The sequence below is a fragment of the Pteropus vampyrus genome, unplaced genomic scaffold (assembly GCF_000151845.1).
Source record: "Pteropus vampyrus isolate Shadow unplaced genomic scaffold, Pvam_2.0 Scaffold117, whole genome shotgun sequence".
Taxonomy (NCBI): domain Eukaryota; kingdom Metazoa; phylum Chordata; class Mammalia; order Chiroptera; family Pteropodidae; genus Pteropus; species Pteropus vampyrus.
The window spans coordinates 3,859,928-3,874,977 of NW_011888898.1; the positions used below are offsets into that span (position 1 = coordinate 3,859,928).

Consider the following 15,050-nt stretch of genomic DNA (forward strand, 5'->3'; position numbering starts at 1 on the left):
GGTGGTCTCCCATCCAAGTACTAACCAGACCCGACCCTGCTTAGCTTCCAAGATGAGACAGGATAGGACTTGTTCAGTAGCATGGCCATAGACAGCTTACTTTTTAAAAAGCCAAAAACATACACTCCTCTCAAGAGTGTATGTCTTCTATATTAACCATAAAATATACATGTTTCGATGGTAGGGTCAGTTTCCCAGTTCCTGGTGGGTTTTCAAGGGAACTTTAGGAAAGGTACAGCTAACACAGAGCCATCCCTCACAAAGCTAACACGTTCAGTACTTAAGATGAGAAATGTTGGCTATACCCACCCTGATCCTGTTCTCCCACAAGCCCCATGCCAAACCGTTCCTGGCAGCAGAAATGGAACAGGGAAATGGAGTGGGGGGATAAGAGGACAAGGGCAAGTTGGTGATAAGAGTATCAATAGGAACCAGCTGAGAAACAGCAGACTGGGAATCCAGAATTTCAAGGGGAAAGACCAGAGGACTTCAAGCTGATTTAATTCATAAGCAATTTACATTGCTATTAGCGGAACTGTTACTCTGAAAACACACCTGGTTCCACTCTTCTTGTCTTAGGCCACGCTAATAAATTCTGACACTTTACAAAAGATCTAAGTGATGCTTACATTCTTCTGTTCCATCTCAGCACCACCTGAGACAACTAACATATGGTAAATCAGACATCCAAACTCTCAAAGGGGACTAGTTTCTAATTTAAAATCCAGACCAGGCAAACAAACGGAAATACCTTAATTATTTGTAACTGAACTCCTTCATCAGTCTGAGGGCCCTGAAAACAATTGCAAATGGTTTCAACGATCCTGTCAATCAGCCGTTTCCCAGGAGCTCCACTGTCCAGGGCGTTGCCAGTGATGTGCCCATATGCGATGAGTTTCTAAACACAGAAAGGACAGAGATGAGAAGTTTCTGCTTGCTGGGGACTGAGGCTGCCCACTGCAGCAAACGACAAGCATGACCTTTAACTCCTAGTTCCCACAGATCCCTCTGCTCCTCGGGGCAGGGTGAGTACAGTCACCCTGAGATTGCAGCGTTGGTTCTGTCTCCCCACAGCGGAGGAGCCCCATGATGGTGAGACAATATCCGATGGAAGAGGCAAGGTGTAGATCAGTCCCCAGTACACAACCATGTGTGAAAAATGGAAGGATTAAAAACAATACACAATAGAATTGAAAAGTAGTCAGTGGTTGTCTAGAGCTGGCGGGGTTAGAGGCAAACAGAGAGTGATTGCTGATAAAGTTTTTTTTTTTTTGAGGTGATTGTGGTGATAGTTGCAAAACTCTGCCAATATACAAAAATCAATGAATTGCACACTTTAAGTGGGTGAACTGTATACATGCGAATTATGTCTCAAGCTGTTAAAAAACCATATATGTATATTGTTTTCTTTAAATGGAAAGATAAATAAAAAACTAATGATAACGTATTTTATTTGAGAAGGAACTAAGCAGCTGTGGGCAGGGGTGAGACTAAGACACTTAACATTACACTCTCATTCTTTCTGAATGTTGAATCATATCGGTCTATTTTCTATTCTAAAAATTAAAGTAAAAACACTAACTGAATTTTGCACCTACATTATCAAACAGGTCATGACCCCCACGTGGCTGAAGAGATGAGTGGCTGCTTTTATGGCCATATCCTCATAATCAGGTAACAGATTGATTTGGACAGGGACTGCCTTTCAGAGGCAGCTTGCCTATGCCGCCTCACTGGTGACCTGGATTCCACCATGAAGAATCAGATTGCTGAAAGGGAGCTCAAAGGTCAGGGGGCAGGATGACTTCCAAACCTGGCTGAGATTCAGAATCACCTGAGGGAAAGCATTAAAAATACAGATTCTTGGACCTCAACCCAGACCTGCAGAACCAGAATTTCTGGAGTGGAGCCCAGGAATCAGTGTTTTCCTCCAAGCTATTCAGGCTATTTTGATGGTTGACCAGATAAAGGAAGCATTCATCTGACGTAACCCCTCTGGGATACAGGAATTCTGAGGCATCCTGCTTCCAAGGACTTAGCTAAGACACTTAAAAATGCTGTCCTGTTTCTTCTCCTTTTTGGTTTCTAGTTTGTCACATTTTTGCCTCTGCCATGCAAAGTGACACAAGCTCCTAAGGTTATCTACAGTGCTGCCACCATTGTGGTACAAAGACCTGCCCCCCTGCAGAGGCCTGACACCAATTCTCAGTGGCTTTACCCCATCATAAGTTATGAAGGAGCTGCCATTCCATAAGCAGAAAGAAAAACATTAGGAGAGTGGCTGAGGGTAGAAATACGATACTGCTGGGGTAAGTGACTGAATGAGCAGGAGAGAAGCCTGCACATACTCTGCTGATCAAATCCAATCCCAGAGATCTCCAGACAGGGGTAGGGCAGGGGATGAAAGAACAAATCAAGATGCCTTTACATCGTCTCCTCTTATTGCTGCTGCACATGCAGGCTTGCTAAGAGGGCGGCACTAGCTAGCCGGTAAGTGAGCTCTGATTTTTGACATTACTCCTTACTCTTAGCGGACTCAAGTCTGTTTTGAGACTGGGCGTGAGTGGGATGGCCTATGAACTCCTAAAATGTGAATATTGAAAAGTAGGCTCAACCAGGAAGGGCGCTGGTGCTCAGGAGAAGATAACTACCATGCCTGCTAATACTTCGATGAAACTTCCTGTGTGTGGCCTTTGGTGGAGCCACACATCTATGATCTCATATTGGTGGAGCCACACATCTATGATCTCATATTGTATTCCTGGGAGTTGCATCTTTCTATAAGTCTACTGTAGCTGAACCAAGAAAGAAGGCATACACAGACTTCTACAGACTATGATTCCATGAAAGATTTTGAGGACATGAGGAAGGCTGGTATCTATCAGACTGCAAAGGGATTTTGGAATGTAAAGAATTTCTTTGGGTTGAGTTTCATGGAAGTCTGTCACTGACCTGTGTTCCTGAACTATGAAATATGAATATATGAGCTAAGGAATAGTTTCTCTTGATAAACAAACAATTAACAAATACTGTGGACAGTAAACAAAAGTAAAAAAATAAAAATGAATGAAAATAGGCTCTACAGAACCAAACACTGATGCTGCAAAGCAAACATGGAAGTGAATTACTGCATGTTCAAATACAAAAACAGATTGGAAGTATTCTCCCCTCTACAGACTCCTTAAAGGACACATTACTCTTCAAATTGAAAAGGCTTTTAAGTTCTGATTTCACTCCCTCGTCTGTGTAGTGAGACAGGGCCAGCAGAAAGCAGAGTTCCTGAGCCTTGGGGTCTTTCCAGTTCTGCCTTCTCGCCCTTCCTTGTGCCAGCTATTTTTCTGGGTTCCAGGGTACAAGGGTGAGTAAGACAGTCCTTTTGCTCATAGGGTTTATATTCTCCAGGGGAGGAAGAGCAGATCAGAGCTAAAAGTCCTGATTGGGACCTATTGTGCAGAGGCCTGGTTTTTGACATTGCCCTGTGTGATTTGTAGACATCTTAGAAAAAACAAGTTTTATCTCATTTTTGAAAAATAAAAATTATGTGTGTATATATAAGTATTTTTGTAAATGTACAGAAAAAAGCCTGGAACCGTATCTGAAGTCCAGCAGCATGAGTGTGCTTGGCAAGCTCCCTCAGGGATAAGTGAGTGAAGTGGGGAGCTACCGGCGGGTCTGAGCAGAGGATTAACATGATGTGATGCATTTCTAAAGGCTTCCCCTCGTTCCTGGGTGGAGAATAGGCTGGTGGGCAACAGGAGTGAAAGCAGGGGACCAGTGAGGCTACCTCAGATGTCCAGGAGGGAGATACTGGTGGCTTGGACTTTGGGGGCTGGGGGATAAGTGGAGGTGGTGATAGGGATGGAGAGTAGAAGTTCCCCCTTATTCCTTCCTGATATACTGAGGGGATGGGAAGAGGACAGAGGAGGGAGGCCCTTGGGAAGCTGGCTCACTGATACTTGAGTCCAAGGAGGCTGCATGCACAGGGATGTTCACTGTAACCCTATTTGTTAATGTCCTTCTATAGGGAAGGGATAGATAAAACAGTGGCATTCATATATGGGATATTCAAAAGGAATGTCCTATATTTGCCTGTAGCAATACAGCTAGATCTTAAAAAGACACTGCTGAATATAAAAAGCTGCAGACAAATTTCTACAAGCGATACTATTTATGTAACGAAATATAAAAAGAAAGAAAATCACACATCTAAAAATGAAACTGGGTTTGGGGCTAGTGGTCCAAGGGACTTCAGCCTTATCTGAAAAGTCTTAAAAAAGTTTCAACTAAGAATGCAGTCATGTAAAACTTATGTAATTACAAACGGATTTTTAAATATATGTGAAAAAAATTCAAAGTTTCCTACAAATGAGAAATAAAAGACAATGCTTGTGGTATATACGAGCAAGACCAGGGGTTTACTACAACCATCGCTGGGCTGTAAAAAGAAAATATCAGAACTCCGTTTCTATCTACTTTTTAATCTTATCCTTTTAAACGTCCTATTTTCATATGTTTTATATTATGTATAATAACAGTACTACATATATATGATCTTACAATTGAAAAAGCATGAATATGTTGAGAGGATATTCTTAAAAGCATTTTGTTATTGATACGTGCCTGGAGAAATCTGGAGATCACTCACTAGCTTAGACAAGACCGAGCTCTAATACTCCTCTCCTCAGTCCCAGCCTTGTGGCAAACCAGGTGCTGAAGAAGAGAACACCTAGCACCTTTACCATTTGCTAGAAGCGAGCAGAGGGGAAGACTAGGCTTCTTCCCATGGGGAGCGGAAACTGAGCAACCTTACTCACGCAAACCCAGAAGCACCTGTACTATCCCTTCACTGCTCCAAGATCAAAGATGCCGCCTTTAAATGCAGAATGTGGATGTGTCTGCAATGGGCTCCAATCCCGCCCAAACCAGCCATTACCCCTAGATGCTGGCCTTTCATTTCCAAGACAGAAGTTACCTCACCCACACTAGGAAGTCGGTCAAACAGGTTTTGCAAGGATTACCACCAAGAGGAAATAAAATTTTCATTCATTATTCCAGGGAGCACCCAGCCACTTTCTATGTCATAAAAAGGACGGCTCATTTTATGTTTTGTATACCAACCCACGAAATCCCAGTGTACCTACTAAATCACGGAGAACTTCTGTTCTTAAAAAAAAGAGCTAACCATACGTCATAAACCTCAAGACAATTTACAACTCAAATCAAACATCAATGTTTCCATTAGAAATCATGCACATACAGAGTTCCAGAAACAGACTATTTCTAGGAAAACAGAGCATATTCTTAAAGAGGCCAGAACTACAGGGTAATAGTTAAGAGTGGGGGTTGGCAACCCCCTACTACATACTAATATTTAGACTTTGCAGTTCATATAGTCTCTGTTCTACCTACTCAGCCACAGTAGCAGGAAAGCAGCCATAGATAATATATGAACGAACGGGTATGGCTGTTGCTATGGACGGAACATTTTTGTTTCGCCTGATTCCTATGTTGAAGCCGTAACCCCAATGTGATGGTGTTAGGAGTTGCGGCCTTTGGGAAGTTTAGATGAGGTCATGAGGGTGGGCTGTCAGGTGGGATTAGTGCCCTATAATACGAAGAGACACCAGATAGCTAGTGTGCTTTCTCCACCCAGCGAGGACACAGTGAGAATTTAGCTATCTACAAACCAGGAAGAGGGCTCTCACCAGGAACTGAATCAGCTGATGCCTTGATCTTGGACTCCTCGGTTACCAGAACTGTGGGAAATAAATCTCTTGTTTAAGCCACCCAGCCTGTGGTATTTACTATATTAGCCCAAGTAGATTAGGACACCTGTGTTCCAATAAAACTTTATTTACAAAAGCAGGTGGCAGGCCAGATTTGCTCCATGGCTATAGTTCAAGGACTCCTGGTTAAGAACACAAACATGGGGTGAGGAAGTCCTAGACACCCACTCAATTCCATCACTTCCTGACCAGGGGAACTTGGTTGGGCTGGTCACTATTCTGTAAGCCTCAGTTTCCTCGATTCTGAAATAAGGATGAGAGTAAGTACCCCGGAGGGTTGCTGGGAAGATTAAACTTGATGACATGGATAAGGCAGTTGGCACAGGGTCCAGCATAGGCTGAGTGCTCAATACATGTTAGCCGCTGTTCTTAGTATGTCAGGAACGTTAAACCAGCACCAGCTTCAAAACTAAACCTTAACATGAGGAGAAAACAATTAAATTAAATGTATGCCAAATTTTCTCAGAAAATGTTTTACAGCAACAAATATTTTAAAATAGAAGTAGGATGTGAGCCTGTCATTTAAAAATTTTTGGCTCATTATAAGTTTCACAGAGGACAATCTGTACAGAATTACACTGAATGAAAAAATGACTTTTCATTTGGAAGAGTGGCTTCTGTGAAGAAACTGTCATCAATTTTCAAGTATAGATATATCAAAGAAGAGAGATTATTAGAGTAAATATTAGACTGGAGATGCCAAAAATGTGGCATGCTCACCGCCACTTGGCAGTCCTGTGCCTCAGCAGACATAACCAATCAACCACGGCACTTTCTCAAGAAACCTAGATGAGGCTTCATATAGTTGTTTAACACAGCTTCTAAGCAATCGTAATAAAGAATCTATTCACTATTCCTGTTCTAGAAATTTCAGATAAATTGCGGATCTCTTCAATCAATTTTTAAAAATGAATCACTGATGTAGGCTGCCCACTGGGGTTAAGAATAAATATTCTTTGAGGTAACCAGAAACCTCAGGAGTAAGATCCGAAGGAAAAATACAGAAATGCTAGACCAGGAATTAAAAAATCCGAATTGTAGGCCTATTTCCATCTTCTACTGTCTGTCTGCCACTGGATACGTCACCGTAACTTCTCCACTCCTGATTCCTCATCAGTAAAAGGTAATTCATAATAAAGTTACTGGTGGTCTAAATACAGTCTCTCCTCCTTGTTCACAGATTTTGTATTTGCAAATGTGCCCACTCACTAAAATTTATTTGTAAGCCGAAAATCAATATTTGTGGTGTTTTGCGGTCATTTGCAGACATGTGCAGAGCAGTGAAAAATCTGCATCATCTGATGCACAGGTTCCCAGCTGAGGTAAAACAAGGAGACACTCTACTTTCTTGTCTCAGCTCTCATACTGTAAAGCAGTGTCCTTTTTGTGGTCTATTTATTGCTATGTTTTTTGCATTTTTGTCCTTTTCGTCAGTGATTTTGCCCCCAAGCTGAAGTGCTGTCTAGTGCAAGAAGGCAATGAAAAATTACGTGTTAGGTAAGTTTTTTTCTTTATGGAGAAATTATGTGTATTAGATAAATTTTGTTCAGGCATGTGTTATAATGCTGTTGACTCTGAGTTCAATGTTAATCAATCAATAATACATATTAAATGAAGTATCTTTAAACAGAAACACACCAAGAACAGTTACATTTGATTAGCTGACAAACGTGTTGAGACCAGAAGCTTGAAGGACCCTAGCCTTGTATTTCCCCTAGAAACAATGGTTCAGAATTCACTAAATCAGTGTTTGCAACAGCTTTACAGAACATTACTACACATAATGAGATTTAATTATATCTATTTTTCTACTTGATTTAAAGAATTTTAATGCCATCAAAAAAGAGGCTGAATAAAAATACCTTATTGCCCACACGTGGGAAATATTCCAATTAATGCTAATGGTTTCATTTAGAAAAACATACATAAGAGACATCGACAAAATATTTCTAGGAAAACAAATTCTTTTTTTAGCTAAAGAGGTCAGTCCCCTCTTCTTTTCCTGCCTCATGAGACCTCTGTAAAGAAGCTGAAATGCTCCTTTTTCCATCACTCCGCAGAGTATTCTGAGTAGTGGGGGGGTGGGGGAAGGGGACCCAGGGGGGATCACAAGCATAGCTCCTACGAAAGGATCACCTGTGACCTGCAGAGACACCCTACCCTTTATACCATAAGTTTAAATGTGGTACCTGCAAGCAGTCGAGGGACGTGCTGACCACCCGTGGGGACTTGGACTGGCAAGCCAGCTCAAATGGAAGGAAATACTTGTCAGCTTCAATGAAGTTTGCCTTTGGAGGTGCAGCAGCGCCAAGCCTAGGGAAAAAGCAGGAGGGCCAGAGAGAGGAAATAAAATAACCAAAAGCTTGCTTTCCCTACACCTCACTCTAACTTCCCATCCCATTTGCAATCATTTAATTAAAAGCGCCTGCAAACTGTCTGTGGGGCTAAACAATGAAAAGTTAACATATGCATTAGGACAAAACACTAAAGTGCCACATGCAGACAGCAAGGTCTCTGATCAGCAAGCTGGACTGAATCTTGACACCAGCCACGTCAGAGTTCTATTTCTGAAACGTGACTAACTGGCTTCATTACTGTGACAATGAGGAGCTGTCTCTCATGGGACAAGCTGTCCTCCTGCTTAAGGAAGCACGACATACAAGAGACAAGAGTTTTGCCTCTTCTTTCAGGAAAAGGTACAACAGCATTAACTTTATCTTCCTCATCCTTTCCTCTAAATACAGTTACTGAGCCGGTAATCTGCTCACCTAGCATCAGTTCAGACACATAGAATTCTGTAATGTGCCCAGCACTGGACCGGCACGGTGGGGCAGGGGGTGGGAGGAGGTGTGTGCTACCCAAGCATCTGAAATATGAGAAAACGTGGAGAAAGGGCCACTGCCTGATCCCTTAAAACTGCATTTCGGCAAGGAGAAAGTGCCCCAGCTTACCTCTGCTTTTCTATTTCTGCTTTAATTTCATCTGTGAGGAAGAAAGAAAGGCCTGTTAGGAGTACGCAATATTTATACAAAAGAAAACTTGACTAAAAGATATTCAAAAACTATTAAAAAGAATGTTTATAAGATTTTAAAGTATAGAAATGTTGATACGAGCTGATAAAAAATGATTATAATAGCTAACATATAGCAGTTACTATGTGCTAGGCACCGTTCTAAGTACTTTACATGTTTTAACTTGTTTCATCCTCACTACAGTCCCGCGAGGTAGGCACCATCTTCACCTTATACAGAGCAGCACTTCTCAACCTCGGCACTGCAGGATGCTTTGCAGCATCTCTGGTCTGTACCCATTCAATGCCAGCAGCACTGCCCCACGGCCCTGCAGTCTTGAAAACCAAAAATGTCTCCAGACATTGTCAAGTGCCTCCTGGGGCAAAACTGCCTCTGTTGAGAATCTCTATTTAGATGAGGAAACCAAGGCACAGTAAGGTTAGGTACCTTGTGTTCTGTTTCCTATCAGGAGCTGGGGAACCAGAATTGGAACCCAAGCATTTTGGCTTCACAGTCCACATTTTAGCGACTCCCCTATTCTGCAAAATGTTAAGGACAGCGATCACAACAGCATGGTAATAAAATAACATCTCAATCTCAACTGTGTGAAAATATGCATAGAAATCTAGAAACAAATATAATATTGAAAGTTGTCTAAGTAATGGGATGATTTTTTTCTTTTTTCACATATTCTATGCGAAGCATATTTACTTTCTTTTTCTACACAGCAAATGCTTTTTTAAAAATTGTGGTAAATATAAAATAAAATTTACCATCTTAACCATTTTTAAGTACATGGTTCAGGGGCATTAAGTACATTCATGTGTGCTAAGGCAATATAATTTTTATGAATTAAAATGAACTTAAAAATCTTTATCACGGAGGTTACGACTAGCAATTAAGGTTATGGAAATAAAGTGTCATTATTCAGAAATCACAACCCCAAAGAGACAGTCTTATTGTGCCACTGAAGCAACAGAACACCTATCTGAACAGGCAGAATTCCCCCACACCCACTCGTTCAAATGTGTGTCTAAATGTTAGGCTCAATGTACTTCCCAAGCAGGCCAGGGAAGCAGGTCTGCCCCAAATGCCATGTATCCAGGTAATCTCCAAAAAACCAGCCTTCTCTACATGATCTCTTGAGAGCCAGTGGTTTGGATATGGCAACCCCAGAACACAGATCTGGAAGTTACAAATTTCCTTTTCTTGGATTCTATTCTAGACTGAACTTTAGGATGTGAAAACTGAATACCTGGACTCACCAGAGGTGGCAAATTCTAACCTTCAAGCCAGTCTTTCAAAGTCTTCGTACTACACACAGAAAACAGGAAAGAAACACCCAGATAATGAATACCAAGCATTTTGTTCATGGACCATTCGGCCTGTGACACATGGGTTTTTATTTAGTTATTTATTTTTATTTTTTATGGTGACAGTAGTTAACGAAATCCAGTAAGTTTCAGTTGTGTATTTTAACAGTAAGGCATATATATATTTACATTGTGTGTTCACCTCCCATAGATTTCTTTCTGTCACCACATATTTGACCCCTTTTACTCCACCTACCTCCCCTTTCCCCGCTACCCTCTGGTAACCACTAGTCCATTGTCCATGTCCACGAGTCTCTGTTTGTTTGTCCTGTTCGTCTGTTGCTTTGAGGTTTATATCCCACATATAAGTGATATCATGCGGTGTTCAACATTTTCTGTCTGGCTTATTTCGCTTAGCATGATTATCTCAAGGTCTATCCATGTTGTTGCAAATGGCAGTATTTCATCTCTTATGGCTGAGTAATATTCCATTGTATGCATGTACCACAGCTGCTTTATCCAATCATTTATCATGGGACACTTCGCTTGCTTCCATGTCCTGGCCGCCGTGGATAATGCTGCTATAAACATTGGTGTGCAAGTATCTTTTCAGATATGAGTTTTTAAGTCTTTGGGGTAAATAGCCAGTAGAGAGATTGCTGGATCATATGGTAGATCAATTCTTAGTTTTTTGAGGAACCTCCATACTGTCTTCCATAGTGGCTGTACCAATTTGCAGTCCCACCAGCAGTGTATGAGGGTTCCTTTTTCTCCACATCTTCTCCAACATTTGTTATTACTTGTCCTGTTGATAACAGCTATTCTAACAGGTGTGAGATGGTATCTCATTGTGGTGTGGATTTGCATTTCCCTAATAGCTAGCAATGTTGAGCATCTTTTCATATGTTTGTTGGCCATTTGTATGTCTTCTTAGAAGAAGTGTCTGTTCAGGTCCTCTATCCATTTTTTGATTGGATTGTTTGTGTGTGTTTTTCGTTGTTGTTGTTATTGAGTTGTATAGTTTGGATATTATCAGAGACATTGCTTGGAAATATATTTTCCCATGCAGATGGTCATCGCTTTACCTTGTTGACGGTTTCTTTTGCTGTGCAGAAGCTTTTAGGTTTGATGTAGTCCCATTCATTTATTTTTGCTTTTACTTGCCCCGCCTTTGAGGTCAAATTCATAAAATCCCCTTTAAGTTCAAGGTCCATAAATTTAGTTCCTATGTTTTCTTCTATGCATTTTATTGTTTCAGGTCTTATATTCAGGTCCATAATCCATTTTGAGTTAATTTTGGTGTGTGGTGATAGATAACAGTGTAGTTTCATTCTTTTGCAGGTGGCTTTCCAGTTTTCCCAGGACCATTTATTGAAGAGGGCTTTCCTTTCTCCACTGTGTTTTTGGCTTTTTTGTCAAAAATTATTTGCCCACATAAACATGGGTTTATTTCTGGACTCTTGATTCTGTTTCTCTGGTCTGTGTATCTGTTTTTCTGCCAATAGCATGTCATTTTGATTATTGTCACTTGGTAGTATAATTTGAAGTCAGGCAGAGTAAGGCCTCTAGCCTTCCCTTTTTCTCAGGATGGCTTTGATAATTTGGGGTCTTCTGTGCTTCCATACAAATCTGATGATTTTTGACACATGGTTTGTTAAAGAGAGCTTGATGGCCTGGTTCCTGCCTTTCACAGACAAGAATCCATAAGGAAGTAGTTCTGGCTTCCTCTAGCTGAGGGCCCCAGGCTGTGGGAGTAGCCCAGGAAATCCAGCCCATAAGGCTGGTAGCTAAGCTCTCAGCTTTTAGAAATCTATATCCATAATGTCAAGGCTCTGCTTAGTGGTAAAATCACCCGTCACTGTGTGACATGCCAGAGGGGCACTGCTGCCCAAATCCAAAAGTACGGTTTCCTTCCAATTATGGTTATCCTGTTAGAGTTAAGCTTAGATGTTAAATGAATCTGAAGCAATCAGACCTTTGCTAGATGACCTCTACACTTAAAACAATCTGTTCTGGAATGCCACTGGTGCCAACTCACCAATCTGCGAATCAGTCACCAGGACCACCACTGACTAGGGCGCCCCCAGCATGATAAAAACAAGTGCAGGGGTTATATGCTCAAAGGCCTATGGGAGCCAGGCAGGGAGCCTCAAGGAGAGACACGGGAGGGTGTGAGACATTAAAGGCAGGGAGAGTCCCCTCCCCGCACAACAGGCAAAGGGTGCAGCAGCACCTCAGCCCCAGCTGACTGGTACCTCTAGAGACCCTGAGCCTAGAGGTACCAGCTGTTCTGATTTTTCCAGAGGTCAAAATCACTGGCTGTATAAAAGTAACTGCAGAGGATAAAAAAAGGTTTTTAAGGACTATGATCAGTACTATGAGGACAAAACATCCAATTTTTGTACAAGCTAGATGTTACTTGGCCAAAGAATAACTAAGGAGCCAGAGGGCCAGAGTTCAAGGCCAAACTCCTCTAAATTTTACAGATGAAAAACAAGACTCAGAGAGGTTAGAAGGTAGTAAGTGGTAAAGTGGGGACTTGCACCCAGAAAACTGGGCTCCAGAACCCGTGTTAACAACCTCTTGGGTACCTTGACTCTCAAATAAGCACGCAGAATTACTCTGCACACTATAAATGCAGAACAGTATAAATATTGGTTCTGCTATCACTAAGACAAACTGTGAATGCCACAAAGCACCGGTGTCTATACAACTCTGTGAGCCCCATCTGGCCTGCGGGAGGCTATTTATAAGCCGGTCTGGAATCCCCTCTTTTGGCCAGCTGCAGGACCACAGTGCAGGTGCGCCCTGGGTTTCCAATGAGAATGAACAAGGGCCAGAGTGACGTGCAGCATCGGCAGTGAGTTTAGAGCAGGGCTCTCCACAGTGCGCAGGATAGAGGAGACGACTAGGCGGCCACTGCACGAGGCCAAGCCACTGTGGCTGCAAACTGTGTGTTCACAGATTTTCTTTAGTTTTATTAATTTATACTTAAGTATTACCACAAGAATTAGGTCTTTTTGCATTCTCTGAGCCACCTTTTTAAAGAAAAAACGTGAAAAATCTTCTCCGCTCAGCCCAGCAGGGGTCCAGGTGATGGGAAGCCCAGGGAGAGAAGGGGGTGTGGCCTGAGCAGCCCTACCTTAAAACAGATCACTGGCTGCTGTTTTGAGGATAAAGAGGAGGGTGGCCACAACAGAGGCAGAGAAGCCAATCAGGAGGCTACTGCTAATAACCTAGCAAGCAATAATGGGGGCTTGGACCAGGGTGGAGGCTGTGGGAGTAGAGAGAAGTACCAGTCTGAACCCCATGAAAGTGCCATTTTTACGGTCAAATATTAGCAGTTTCATATGGTCTGACCTAACAGTTGGATTCTGGATGTGTCTAGATAATACAATATTTTTTCCATTAAAAAGAGGCAGAAAAGACAAATGGAAAAGGTGTGTGGCAGAAAGCCTGACACAGCCTGGTATTGTGGAAAGAAAAGAAATAGGTTTGTGATTGAGGCAGAACCAGGTTCAAGTCCTGGCATGGACATCTATTAGCTGAATGATGCTGCTGGGTTATTAAACCTCCCTGAGTCTGGATTTCCTACTCTCAAAGATGAGGATGGTAAAAGGCAGCCCACAGTGCTCCAGAGACTGTGACTTGGCAGCAGGGTACAGGTAATTCTCTTGACAACGCAGTGTCTGGCATACAGCAGGTGGTCAATAAATGTTGGTTCTCTTGTTCTCATCTTAAAACAGGAGTCAGCAACAGTGCAAAATCTTTAGTGCCCCTGGTGAACCAAACGAAACCAAAGAAGACAAGGAGTGGAACCCGAATCATCATCATAACAACTGACATTCAGTAGGGGCAGGGGCCCATTCAGTCCTCGCCACAACCCACCGAGATGAGCGCTCTCTTCCGTAACTGTTATACAAGTGAGGAATCGGAGCACAGAGAGCTGAAGTCACCTGCCCACAGTCACAGGCAGGAAGCGCCACTGTGAAGTCAGGATTCACACCCAGGCTAGCTGCCCAGAGCGGGTACTCCAGAACCCCTCAACGAGGAGGAGGAGGAGGAAGAGGATGGGAGAAGGAAGAGGAGCAGATGGTGGGGCACATCTGCTCAGTTTACTGCTTTCCCAACTGCTCACTGGGCAATCAGCAGCAATAAACCAGCAGGCTGGAAAGTGGGAGACCTGAGCGGGGTGGGGCAGCTTCAGCTGAAAAGCCACACTGTCTTCCTGGGAAATCCTTTCTGGGCGTCACTGCCATCCACGAACCTCTCGGGTCACACCTCCACATTCATCAGCGACTCTGGCACCAGGTCACATTCTCTGCTCCATTCCCAAGCTCAGTCCAACAATGACCTTCACAATCCTCCACAATGCTATTACTGGTCAGGTCCCCCAAAGTCTAACAATGCCTCTTCGAACCGTCACCTCTCTTTGCACATCTGACCTGCCACACCCCTCTCTTCCATGCTGCCTTCGATTCCTTTACCAGTCCCTTCAGTGACCTCCTCCTCTACTCCTGGCGTGGCTGGTCACACCATGAATCTTGGACCCATGTGAAAACATGGCACTTCCAGCTCCTTTCTGCTCTCTGCCCCCGACTGCTCCCAGCAGGGCCTCTCTTTGGCCCGTCAGACTTTGACAAGGCTCATACGTCAGCTTTCCTCTTTTTTCACTTTCCAGGACAGACCACATTAGCAGAATTGTTCAGAATGACAGGCAACCAACAGTCTTGACTTCTGGCAAAATCCCAAACTTAGATTACACTACCTTTCGACCTGTCTCTACCTATTAACCAGACCTCTAATAAAAGGCCAAGTTGGTAGGTCTCTAAAGCCATAATCACCATCCACAAAAGGAACCCTAAATACTGCCGCTTAAGCCCATCTTCTCTACCTCCTGCAATGGCCACTGAACATTTCTCTGCTCTCCTCAAATACCC

General features: G+C 42.8%; 1 protein-coding gene across 1 annotated transcript in view; it reads right to left on the reverse strand.

The window, feature by feature from the left end:
- Positions 1 to 15,050, reverse strand: part of LOC111743633 (brefeldin A-inhibited guanine nucleotide-exchange protein 2-like) — a 25,060-nt gene that overhangs the window by 1,245 nt on the left and 8,765 nt on the right. Inside the window, exons 2-4 of the mRNA XM_023534085.1 lie at positions 8,738 to 8,768; positions 7,976 to 8,099; positions 731 to 898 (exon numbers count right to left, since the gene is read on the reverse strand). Coding sequence (XP_023389853.1) covers positions 731 to 898; positions 7,976 to 8,099; positions 8,738 to 8,768 — 323 coding nt within the window. The remainder of the gene's footprint in view (positions 1 to 730; positions 899 to 7,975; positions 8,100 to 8,737; positions 8,769 to 15,050) is intronic.